This window comes from Heterodontus francisci, chromosome 41 (assembly GCF_036365525.1).
Source record: "Heterodontus francisci isolate sHetFra1 chromosome 41, sHetFra1.hap1, whole genome shotgun sequence".
NCBI lineage: Eukaryota > Metazoa > Chordata > Chondrichthyes > Heterodontiformes > Heterodontidae > Heterodontus > Heterodontus francisci.
Genome location: NC_090411.1, coordinates 37,817,627 through 37,831,192, shown reverse-complemented (window position 1 = coordinate 37,831,192; position 13,566 = coordinate 37,817,627). Strand labels below are relative to the sequence as shown.

The 13,566-nt window shown below is 41.3% G+C and overlaps 1 protein-coding gene across 1 annotated transcript in view; it reads right to left on the bottom strand.

Annotated features, from left to right (window-relative positions):
- Positions 1-1,525: 1,525 nt before the first annotated feature.
- LOC137353715 (dickkopf-related protein 3-like) overlaps positions 1,526-13,566 on the bottom strand; it is a 42,234-nt gene continuing 30,193 nt past the window's right edge. Inside the window, exon 4 of the mRNA XM_068020080.1 lies at positions 1,526-1,987. Coding sequence (XP_067876181.1) covers positions 1,958-1,987 — 30 coding nt within the window. The 3' untranslated portion in view covers positions 1,526-1,957. The remainder of the gene's footprint in view (positions 1,988-13,566) is intronic.

Below are 13,566 nucleotides of genomic sequence, written 5' to 3'. Positions count from 1 at the left end.
TTCTAAAAAATTCTGTAAAGCTCTCAGTGGTGAATAATGTACTAAATGCATGTTCCTCATGTGAAAAAATTTCATATTTAGCAACTTTATATCTGGTTTATAACAATGGAAGGGTACCTACTTAAATAGACAGAAATGATTCATGGAATAAAGTTCAGAATAATGTATTCAGAGTTGAATTATTTGAAGTCAACTATTGTGTGGAAGTCATCTTGCCTCTGATTCTTTTGTCAATTACCTAAATTTGCTTCCTCTGGTTACGGACCCTCCTGCCACTGGAAACAGTTTCCTGTTATTTACTCTATCAAAATTCTTCATGATTTTGAACACATCTATTCAATGATCCATTAACTTTGTCTGCTCTAAGGAGAACAACCTAGCTTCACTAGTCTCTCCACATAACTGAAGTTCCATATCTCTGGTACAATTCTAGTAAATCTCCTCTGCACCCTCTCTAAGGCCGTGACATCCTTCAAAACCTCCTTGCGTTTGTACTCTATGCCTCTGATTATACAGCCAAGGATCCCATATTTTGTTTTAAAACAGCCTTCTTGTGTCCTGGCCAATATTTATCCCTCAACCCGCATCATAAAAATCAGATTATCTGGTCATTAACCCATTGCCGTATGTGGGAGCTATGTGCAAATTGGCTGATGGGTTTCCTACATTATGACAGTGTAAAGCAATTTGGAATCCTGTAATCATGAAAGGTGCTATATAAATGCAAGTTTGTCTTTTTTTTCTTCCTTGTACTGCCACCTTCAAAGATTTGTGTATGTACACGTCTAGGTTTCTACGTTCCTGCACCCCCTATGAAATTGTACCATTTAGTTTATATTGTCTCTTCTCATTCTTTATACCAAAATGCCTCACTTCACACTTCTCTGCATTAAATTGCATGTCATGTGCCTACCCAGTCTATTGCCTCCTGTTAATATCCTCCTCACTGTTTACATCATTTCAGAGTTTCATGTCATCTGCAAATTTTGAACTTATGCCCTCTATACCCAAGCTCAGATCGTTAATATATATCAAAAAGTTGATATGATTTATGTTATTTTACGACAAATGGGAATATAGGTATTCATAATAGACAAATAAAATGTGCATTACAGATTATTGTTAATTATAAAACAAATAATTTTCTTTGCGAGCTTGCAACTGGTCCATTTCACACCTAATCTGAGGCAGTCGCAGTTTCACACATAACAAATGATATTAGTCATGATAAACCCAGCTACTTTGTACTTTAAAGTGATCATTTGTAATTGACTAAAATAGTAAAGCAGGGGAAAAAATTCCTAAATGAAGTTCCGATGATCCTCAGGTCTTTTAACCCATTTTCTAATTGCCCACCTGATCAAAGATTTTACCAACACCTGAAACATTTCCATCCCCCAAAGTTATTCCAAATGCTGAGTCAAGTACATTATGTGAGTTATTTGATATACTAGAGAGACACCTATACCTAGTACAACTTGCAAATTATCTAATAGAAAATACCACATCCAATACACGCTGCAGTGTGATATGATTTATTCAGCATAATATACAGATATCTACCCCTTGGAGTGTGCTCAGCAACATATCCATCATTAAGGTAACTTAGTGACATGGGAACAAATGTTATTGTTTAAAGGTTCATTGGCATCAACGCTGTTTATTTTCATCCTTGAGCTAGCACCTCCATCACACTTTGACATTCCCACCCTTCTTATATTTGGGTTATGGGAGTTTGCTTCTCTGAGAACCAGATACTTAAAAAGTGTTCACATGCCATATCTTTTTCCAGAGTAAATTTTATTTTTAACAAATGTTACCTATTATAAAATAACAACGGATGGATCTTTCTTCCTGAGTATCTTGAATATAAATGAAAGTAAAAAAATCACTCGCTCTAGTCCATTCTATAATCCTTAGGCTGTTCTTCTAAGGCTGCTGTCACTGATCTTGCTGCTCACTGCTGCCAGTGAAGGGGCTCAATTACCTGTGGACAAGACAATCTATTAACATACTGAGTTCTAATGAAAAGTCACAGACCTTGACCCTGAACCATTAACTGTTTCCCTCTCTACAGATGCTGCCAGGCCTGCTGAGTGTTTCTAACATTTTATGTTTTTATTAACATACTGGTCTCAACTGAACTTATATTAAGTCCTATTAGAACTTGTTACAACTGTTACCTATTCACTGAGCTGAGCACAAGCTTTAATCAGCCACATCTTAATTTTCCCTTTTCAAAATTTCCCGAGATTGAGCCAGTTAGGGGTGGTCTTTAAAACTGCTGTAGTGGTTTATTCAGCTATATATAATATATATGCAAACACACATTTAAATCCCTCTCAAGCACAACTAGTAGAATCCTGTTTTCAGTGAGTCAAGATTTCACTCACATGCAATTGACATTTGAGGAAGGTATCGAGAAGATATTTTACTCCTGCTAAATTTGTCTTTATTTACCACATGGGCAGACTGTGTAGCTTCTCGTGTGGTCATTCACAGTAAATGGCTGCCATGTGCACTGGAGAAAATGTACACATTCCATGCATTTGAGTGACCATGATCATTTTTCCTCTGTGTTTCATCTTACTAGTGGTATTTAAATTTCCAGCAATGGCAGTACAAGCTGGACTTCGCTTCTGAACTCATCTGTTCTATCCTTTTATACTCCGTCCTTAATTTCCTATTAATATAGCATATATTTTGTATTGTACTAATTTAAAAATGAATTATTTTTCATACCCATCAATTTTCATATATTTGTACAAATGATTTTTCCACATTAGTGAGTGATTATAATAATGACATGGTTTAAGCCATAAAATTGAGACACTTGGCAATAAGCATTTATAATGGAAATAATAAATGTTATGAGTGTTTAAATTATCAGAACAAATGCTTTTTTCTATACTCACTTTCAGGAAGAGCAGTTTTAAACCTAATCCCAATACGTTCAAATTCCAAATAAGACCAAAAAAAAGACTTGAGGATTATTAGATGATCTAGCCAACCACTGTTTCAATTGGATTGCCCCCCAAATAATTGGCTAAATTGACAGATTTTGAAACTATGAAGAAAATAATATTTCTACCTAAACAAACATGGAATGGATGATTTGACAAAAAGAATTTCAGGCAAAGTTCTGGTTCTTTCCCCAGATTCCCACCTAACAGAAACTGAAGATTTTACCAAAACCAAAAGGATTCCTGTTTCCCCAACAAGACTGTAGCTATTTCAAATGCTAACTATGTCCATTGTTTAATTTGTCTTATATAACAGAGAGACTGTTATGATGTGCAAATTATGTGCTGTAAAACATAGCGTCCAAAGCATTCTGCAGTGTGATATAATTTATCCAGGATTATGTACAAATATCCACCCCTTTGCAGTTTGATCAGTAATATGTCCATCATTAAGCTAACTCACACACTTGACATAGGACTGATTATTTCAAGGTGCAATACCATCCTTGCTGTTTATTTTGATCCCTGTGCTGACACCATTCCATTATTTGGGTTATGAGAGTTTATTCCGAGAAGAACCAGATACTTAAAAAGTGTTCACATGCCACAACTTTTGTTGGAGTACATTTTATTTTTCAATTAATATCCATTATTAAAAACAGTGGATTGTTCCTTCACCTTCAATATGTTGGATATATATATATATACACATCTATATATATATTCTACTGCGCAATTTGGCTGCCATGTTTGCCGACATGACAACACAGTGACTGCACTTCAAAAGTACTTAATTGGCTGTGAAGTGCTTTGGGTCATCCTAATGGCATTATATAAATGCAAGGGTTTTCTTGTCTTTCTTTACTGGCTATAGTCTATGCTATAATCTTTAGGTCATTCTTCTAAGCCTGTGAGCACTAACCCTTGCTTCTCACTGATGTCAGTGAAGGTGGGCTACCTGTGGATAAGACAATGTATGAACATATTGGTCTGGTCCCATTTCACAGCGGGTCCTATTCGAGCTTATTATGACTTTTACCTCTCAAGCGTGCGATGGGCAGATTTAAATATAAAGAAATTAGAAGCTGTTATTGTGACTTGTCACGACAGTCCATAAGTGTCAAAGTATAATAAAACATTTCATGTAATATATAATGGATAGGGAATGTTTCTGTGATTCACTGTCCAAAATAACCTAGTGATCTGCTCATAAGGGAACTTCTATGATGTCTGTATCCTAACCTCCATCCTCCTTCAAGTGGCACTATCAGTACATTAGCAATGTTAAAGAATCAGCTGTTACCATTCTGAGTGTAAAACCTTGTTTTGTATTCACATTTTATAATCTTTGCATGATACCAAATGGATGTTTGTAAATTTAAGGATAAAAAATGTTGGAATCTCAAAAGACAATGTGAGCCACTTGAATGCAGCTAGGGCAGTGGGTAGCCCTCAGCATTTCTTGACTAAGAAGGGAAAATTAGTCAGAGTTTCTGGTCTTGATCACTTTTCAGTGCCTCCCCTTGCAAAGTGCACACATGTCGGCATCAGTTGAGAACAGGGTGATGTTGAGATACGATAGGCCCACAGTCAGTGTCCTGCTGGCACTTACTGTCTCCGCTTATAAATGAGGAGCGGCTAAGTGCACCAAGAATTGAGCAACTGTTGCCCATAAAAATGTACCAATGTTGGTCAGAGCTGATGAAAGTGAGCCCAGCACAAGTGGGAACACCCTTGCAAATGCACCCTGTATAAGAACTGAAGTGCAATCCTCCAACAATCAACACAGGGACAACTAACTCCTGCTTGGTGGCTTGTCACAATAGCCAGCTACAACTGGCAACTGCAAAACTGTCCATTGCCAAGATTATAATTGCTCATATTATCTCTTTCCTCCAACTAATTTTGGCAATAGGAAGTAGACACAAGTAGATTGTAGAGATGAATTTTCAGAATTTAAATTTTGATTTTGTCTAACTCCTTTCTCTATTAATTTACTAGCAGATCTCACATAGTGTTGTTCATAGTGGGTTTGAGGTTTTAATAAGGTCAAGGGTGTTAGATCAAGTAGTATTACCAGGGTAATAAAAGCAAAATACTGTGGATGCTGGAAATCTGAAATAAAAACAAGAAATGCTGGAATCACTCATCAGGTCTGGCAGCATCTGTGGAAAGAGAAGCAGAGTTAACGTTTCGGGTCAGTGACCCTTCTTCGGAACTGACAAATATTAGAAAAGTCACAGATTATAAGCAAGTGAGGTGGGGGTGGGGCAAGAGATAACAAAGGAGAAGGTGTAGATTGGACCAGGCCACATAGCTGACCAAAAGGTCACGGAGCAAAGGCAAACAATATGTTAATGGTGTGTTGAAAGACAAAGCATTAGTACAGATTAGGTGTGAATACACTGAATATTGAACAGCAGCAAGTGCAAACCTGAAAAAAAACAGTGGGTAAGCAAACTGAACAAACTAAGATGAAATGAAATAAATGCAAAAAAAAAATTGTAAAAAATTTAAAAAATAAAGGAAGAAAAAAATAACTAAAAATGAAAGTAAAATGGGGGGCTGTCATGCTCTGAAATTATTGAACTCAATGTTCAGTCCGGCAGGCTGTAGTGTGCCTAATCGGTAGATGAGATGCTGTTCCTCGAGCTTGCGTTGATGTTCACTGGAACACTGCAGCAATCCCAGGACAGAGATGAGAGCAGGGGGGAGTGTTGAAATGGCAAGCAACCGGAAGCTCAGGGTCCTGCTTGCGGACTGAGCGGAGATGTTCCGCAAAGCGCTCACCCAGTCTGCGCTTGGTCTCCCCAATGTAGAGGAGACCACACTGTGAGCAGCGAATACAGTATACTACATTGAAAGAAGTACAAGTAAATCGCTGCTTCACCTGAAAGGAGTGTTTGGGGCCTGGGATAGTGAGGAGAGAGGAGGTAAATGGGCAGGTATTACACCTCCTGCGATTGCAGGGGAAGGTGCCCTGGGACGGGGACGAGGTGGTGGGGGTAATGGAGGAGTGGACCAGGGTGTCGCGGAGGGAACGATCCCTTCGGAATGCTGACAGGGGAAGGGAGGGGAAGATGCGACTGGTAGTGGCATCACGCTGGAGGTGGCGAAAATGGCGGAGGATGATCCTTTGGATATGGAGGCTGGTGGGATGAAAAGTGAGGACAAGGGAAACCCTGTCACGGTTCTGGGAGGGAGGGGAAGGCGTGAGGGTAGAGGTGCGGGGAATGGGTCGGACACGGTTGAGGGCCCTGTCAACCACAGTGGGGGGAAATCCTCGGTTGAGGAAAAAGGAGGTCATATCAGAAGCACCGTCATGGAAGGTAGCATCATCAGAGCAGATGCGTCGGAGACGGAGAAACTGGGAGAATGGAATGGAGTCTTTACAGGAGGTAGGGTGTGAAGGGTACCAGGGCACTGACTTATCAGCATTAGGACAGAATCACAGGATCAGAATAATACAGTGCAGAACTGGCCCTTCGGCCCATCGAGTCTGCACCGAAGCATTAAAGACACCTGACCTGTCTACCTAATCCCATTTGCCAGCACTTGGCCCATAGCCTTGAATGTTATGACTTGCCAAGTGCTCATCCAGGTACTTTTTAAAGGATGTGAGGCAACCTGCCTCTACCACACTCCCAGGCAGTGCATTCCAGACCGTCACCACCCTCTGGGTAAAAAAAGTTCTTCCTCAAATCCCCCTTAAACCCCCTGCCCCTCACCTTAAACTTGTGTCCCCTCGTAACTGACCCTTCAACTAACGGGAACAGCTGCTCCCTATCCACCCTGTCCATGCCCCTCAATCTTGTACACCTCGATCACGTCACCCCTCAGTCTTCTCTGCTCCAGCAAAAACAACCCAAGCCTATCCAACCTCTCTTCATAGCTTAAATGTTCCATCCCAGGCAACATCCTGGTGAATTGTCTCTGCACCCGCTCCAGTGCAATCACATCCTTCCTATAATGTGGCGACCAGAATTGCACACAGTACTCCAGCTGTGGCCTTACCAAAGTTCTTACAACTCCAACATGTTTTTGTAATCTATGCTTCGATTGATCAAGGCAAGTGTCCCATATGCCTTTTTCACCACCCTATTAACCTGCCCTTCTGCCTTCAGAGATCTATGGACAAACACGCCAAGGTCCCTTTGTTCCTCGGAACTTCCCAGTGTCAGGCCATTCATTGAATACTTCCGTGTCACATTACTCCTTCCAAAGTGTATCACCTCACACTTTTCAGGGTTAAATTCCATCTGCCACTTTTCTGCCCATTTGACCATCCCGTCTATATCTTCCTGTAACCCAAGACACTCAACCTCACTGTTAACCATTCGGCCAATCTTTGTGTCATCCACGAACTTACTGATCCTACCCCCACATAGTCATCTATGTCGTTTATATAAATGACAAACAATAGGGGGCCCAACACAGATCCTGTGGTACGCCACTGGACATTGGCTTCCAGTCACTACAACAGTCATCTGTCATCACGCTCTGTCTCCTGCAGCTGAGCCAATTTTGAATCCACCTTATCAAGTTTCTCTGTATCCCATGTGCATTTGCTTTCTTGATAAGTCTCCCATGTGGGACCTTGTCAAAGGATTTGCTGAAATCTCTGTAAACTACATCAACTGCACTACCCTCATCTACACACCTGGTCTCATGCTCAAAAATTCAATTAAATTTGTTAGGCATGACCTCCCTCTGACAAAGCCATGCTGACTATTCCTAATCAAATTTTGCCTCTCCAAGTGGAGATAGATTCTCTCCTTCAGAATTTTCTCCAATAGTTTCCCTACCACTGACATGAGACTCACTGGTCTGTAGTTCCCTGGCTTATCTCTACAACCGTTCTTAAATAGTGGGAGCATGTTAGCTGTTCTCCAGTCCTCTGGCACCTCCCCCGTGGCCAGAGAGGAATTAAAAATTTGGGTCAGAGCCCCTGCAATCTCCACCCTCGCCTCCCACAGCATTCTGGGACACAAATCGTCCGGACCTGGAGATTTGTCCACTTTTAAGCCTGCCAAATCCTCCAATACCTTGTCACTCCCTATGACAATTTGCTCAAGAACCTCACAGTCTCTCTCTCTGAGTTCCATATCTACATCCTCATTCTCTTGGGTGAAGACAGATGTGAAGTATTCATTCAACACCCTACCAATGTCCTCTGGCTCCACCCACAGATTTCTCCCTTGGTCCCTAATGGGTCTTACTCTTTCCCTGGTTATCCTCTTCCCAATGATATACTTACAGAATATCTTGGGATTTTCCCTACTTTTACCAGCCAGAGCTTTCTCAGATCCCTTCTTTGCTCTCTAATTGCTTTCTTAAGCTCCATCCTACACTTTCTGTACTCCACTAATGCTTCCGTTGATTTGCTGTCCTTGTATTTGCTAAAAGTCTCTCTTTTCCTTCTCATCATACCCTGAATGTTTCTGTTCATCCATGGTTGCTCCTACCCATTACCCTCGAGGGAACATGTTGGCCTCTCCATTTCCTTTTTGAATGCCCCCCACTGCTCTTCTGTAGATGTCCCGACAAGTAACTCCAGTCTACCTTGGCCAGATCCTGCCTTATTTTAGTAAAGTTCGCTCTCTCCCAATCAAAAACCTTTTTTTGCAACTTGTCTATTTCTTTCTCCATAACAAGCTTAAATTGTACCATGTTATGGTCGCTATCACCAAAATGCTCCCCCACCAACACATCAACCACCTGTCCGGCTTCATTCCCCAGAATTAGGTCCAGCACTGCACCCTCCCTTGTTGGATCCTCTACATATTGAGCTAAAAAGTTCTCCTGTATACATTTTAAGAACTCCACTCCATCTAAGCCCTTAACACGATGATTATCCCAATTAATGTTGGGAAAGTTGAAATCACATAATATAATTACCCTATTATTTTTACACACCTTTGCAAATTGCGCACATATTTGCTCCTCAATTTCCCGCTGACTATCTGGGGGTCTATAATAAACACCTAGCAATGTGGCTGTCCCTTTTTTATTCCTAAACTCTACCCATAAAGCTTCATTTGATGCCCTCTCCAAGATATCATCTCTCCTTACTGCAGTAACTGATTCCTTAACTAATATTGTAATGCCCCCTCCTCTTTTACCCCCTCCTGTCTCACCCGAAGATTCTATATCCAAGGATATTGAGCTGTCAATCCTGCCCCTCCCTCAACCATGTCTCCGTGATGGCTACTATATCACAATTCCACGTGTTAATCCTTGCCCTTAACTCATCTGTTTTACCTGTAATACTCCTGGCATTAAAGTAGAGGCCATCCATCCTGGTCTTACTCCCTTGAAACTTACGTCCGTTGTATTCCCTCTGACTTGTTTGCTTTCCTGTGTTTAGCTGTGTCCCTATTCTGCTCGGAGTCTGTGACCCCTCCCCCTGCCAAGGACAACCCTGGGAAGGTAGCCTTTGGGTCTAGCAGTCGAGTAAGACAGGCTTCAGTATTCTCAAAACATTTCATAGGAAGAGGAAGGAACACTGGAACAAGCCCTGATATCATTGGGAGAAGGACCTTTGGCAGCTAAGAAATCTCAGGACCCAAAAGTACTCGGGAGTGCGATATCAGGGTGCGAGAGCATTGTGAGCAGTTCTGGGATCAGAAAACATGAGGAATGTTGACTATGAGACTGTGAGGGAGCTCCACAATCTGGGAACAGAATAAGCTTGAGAACAGGGCTCTGGGGTGTGGGTCATATGGTCTAGCAGGATTGGGGAGAGTTTTTCGGAGCGCGGAGGGTGGCGTGCAGAGTCTGGCAGTATTGGTAATTTTTTTTTAGATCTGGCAGTATTGAGGAGCAAGGGCTAACTGCTTTGGTGTGAGGGAAACGAGACCCAAAATGCCATCATTCCCTTTTCAACCAACATCCTCACCACCAATAAGTTTTCTCCCTTGACCAATTTTATGCTCTTAAGCATCCCCACCACTATCTTCCACATCATTACACCATTCCTGCCTTAAAACATTTAAGCATAAATTTTCTGCATCTCAAAATTAATGGAAAATTACAGGCTGGGGTGCAACGTTTCCTGCTAAGCACACCTGGCATATGCCAGCAGATCAGAAGTAGAACCTTTACTAGGCTATTGGTTAGCTTGTTAGCTAATACCGATTTCAAAAAATATAAATGACCTTAACAAAACAAAAATTACCTCAAAATGCTCAAAAGTTCATTGTTTATGCTGTTCCAACAAAAAAACTCAAGTCTTGGTAACAGTCATTGTTGGTTACTATGCTGCTGTTCTTGGATATCGCTATCAGAATCCAACCAAGAGCAAATGTTGTCATGAGTGATAAGACCATTGGAACCATCCAGATTAAATGTGATTGTTAAATTAGTTATCAAAGAAGGTAACATAAATATGGTCGCTATGGAAATGTCTTCTCAATATCCAGTACAGTCACTCTGGCTGTTGTGTCTTTGACTGCAATGGTACATGGTTTGTCTTTCAATTTGACCATCTGTTACTTTAGAGGATTAATATAACAAAACAATTTCTCTCCTCAATGCACTAATGCCTATGCAAAGAGTGAGAGCTGAGTTAGGATGAGCAATTAACTACTCAGGAACAGAACTTTTGTGAAATGTAGCTTAAGTGTCTGGTGGAACACTTTTTTTAAATAACTAGTCGCTGTTATAATAAATATTATGGAATTGAAACATATTTGTAGTGGTGTTGGTCTACAGTCCATGGGAGCTGTGCCATGTACTTGTAGACTATATGTTTAGACTGCTCTCAGGCAATTCCTCGAAACTAGTTGCAATGTGGCATCAGCAGAGACCTATGAACAAGTCAGCTGTTCATACTCCTCAAATAGGAATGGCATATAGTAAAAGGGAGATCAAAAGATGGTAAGTGAGGAAAAATTACAATCTGCATTATTCAACTCTGATACACTACCATCTAACATCACAATTTAATACCTTGACTTATATCCCCCACATAAATGAAAGAAATATAATAGGTGATTTTGGATAGAACAAAAAGAGAATTAAAGTATACTAAATGGTAAAACCTACAGAAGAGACGAGAGACTTATGCAACTATTCATGAGGCACTTGGGAAATTTCTGATTTCCCATATAGCCAGTCTGCTCCTACTGCCATTAGCATTCTTGATGAATGGGGACATTGCGAAGCATCACCGAAGTATTAATGGAACGGAATAGGACAGGGGCAATTTAGTTTGATTCTTTCCCTAAGCAGTTATTCTCCTCCATATTCTATGAGCTACAGATAACAATTTGACTATTGTCTTCAGAAGCCGATAACAGTTAAAAGGGAAAAGTATTGTTTTCTAGATGAGAAATTGCTTTGTATAAGAGGGAGAAATTGAGGAAAAGTATATGTTTAAACAGCAGTGGAAAATGCAGACCTCCATTTCTATTAAAGGGACCAAATATCAGTCTCCAGTATAACAGAATATGATTGATATGAAACTATCACTATTATAATGCAATATGAATAGCGTAAGAAAGTGTTATATTTATGTTTTTCTTTTCAGTGTAACCTTTTCTCCAGGGGGATAGAAATGGAAATATGATACCCATAAGGCCTTTAAGATAATTTATTATTACTGAATTGAAATGGTAGGTAATGAAAGATGCAAAATGTCACGGGAAAGTGCAGAATATCAGAAGCCCCTTGATTAGGATTTGGAATCATAACAAAGCAATTGGTAGTTATTACATATATATTCCATGTTTTTCCCCCAAATACAACATGTCCATTGAGAGTAATTAAATGCATAATTAATGTATTTTTTTTGGAAAAAAGATAAAAATCTTTATTTGGAATATTCTTGCTTTAGTCATCATTTCCTTTTCGTAGCTAATCACTAAAACTAACAAAAATATTTTCAAGACAAAATGGATAAAAGTATGTCATAATTTCCACTTTAGATTTGAAACTGCATAAATATTAAGCATTTGGAGTAATTTATGATTTTTTTTCTTTTTTTATTTATTCGTTCGTGGGATGTGGGCGTCACTGACTAGGCCAGCATTTATTAGATTAGATTATGATTAGATTAGATTAGAGATACAGCACTGAAACAGGCCCTTCGGCCCACCGAGTCTGCGCCGACCAGCAACCACCCATCCATACTAATCCGACATTCCTACCAAACATCCCCATCTGTCCCTATATTTCCCTACCACCTACCTATGCTAGTGACAATTTATAATGGCCAATTTACCTACCAACCTGCAAGTCTTTTGGCTTGTGGGAGGAAACCGGAGCACCCGGGGAAAACCCACGCAGACACAGGGAGAACTTGCAAACTCCACACAGGCACATATTGCCCATCCCCAATTGCCCTTGAGAAGGCGGTGAGCTGCCTCCTTGAACCGCTGCAGTCCTAGGGGTGTAGGTACACCAACAGTGCTATTGGGAAGGGATTTCATGGATTTTGACCCAGTGACAGTGAAGGAACGGTGATACAGTTCCAAGTCAGGATGATGTGTGGCTTGATGGGGAACCTGCAGGTGATGGTGTTCCCATGTATCTGATGCCCTTGTCCTTCTAGATAGTAGAGGTCACTGGTTTGGAAGGTGCTTTCGAGGGAGACTTGGTGAGTTGCTGCAGTACATCTTGGATATGGTACACACTGCTGGCACTGTGCGTCGGTGATGAAGCGAGTGAATGTTGAAGGTGGTGGATGGGGAGCCAATCAAGTGGGCTGCTTTGCCCTGGATGGTGTCGAGCTTCTTGTGTTGTTGGAGCTGCACCCATCCAGGCAAGTGGAGAGTATTCCATCACACTCCTGACTTGTGCCTTATAGATGGTGGACAGGCGTTGGGGAGATAGGTGGTGAGTTACTTGATGCAGAATTCCTAGCCTCTGACCTGCTCCTGTAGCCACAGCATTTATGTGGCTGGTCCAGTTCAGTTTCTGGTCAATGGTAACCCCCAGAATGTTGATAGTGGGGGATTCAACAATGGTAATGCCATTGAATGTCAAGGGGAGTTGGTTATATTCTCTCTTGTTGGATATGGTCATTGCCTGGCACTTGTGTGGCCTGAATGTTCCTTGCCACTTATCAGCCCAAGCGTGGATGTTGTTCAGGCCTTGCTTCATTGGACATGGGCTGCTTCAGTATCTGATGAGTTGCAAATGGTGCTGAACATTGTGCAAACATCACCACTTCTGACCTTATGATGGAGGGAAGGTCATTGATGAAGCACCTGAAGATGGTTGGGCCTAGAACACAACCCTGAGGAGCTCCTGCAGTGATGTCCTGGGACTGAGATGATTGGCCTCCAACAACCACAATCATCTCCCTTTGTGCTAGGTATGACTCCAACCAGAGAGTTTTCCCCCTGATTCCCATTGACTCCAGTTTGGCTAGGGCTCCTTGATGCCATACTCAGTCAAATGCTGCCTTGTTGTCAAGAGCAACCACTCTCACCTCACCTCTGGAGTTCAGTTCTTTTGTCCATTTTTGGACCAAGGCTGTAATGAGGTCAGGAGCTGACTGGGCCCGGCGGAACCCAAACTGAGCGTCACGGAGCAGGTTATTGCTGAGCAAGTGCCACTTGATAGCACTGTCAACGACCCCTTCCAGCACTTTGCTGAT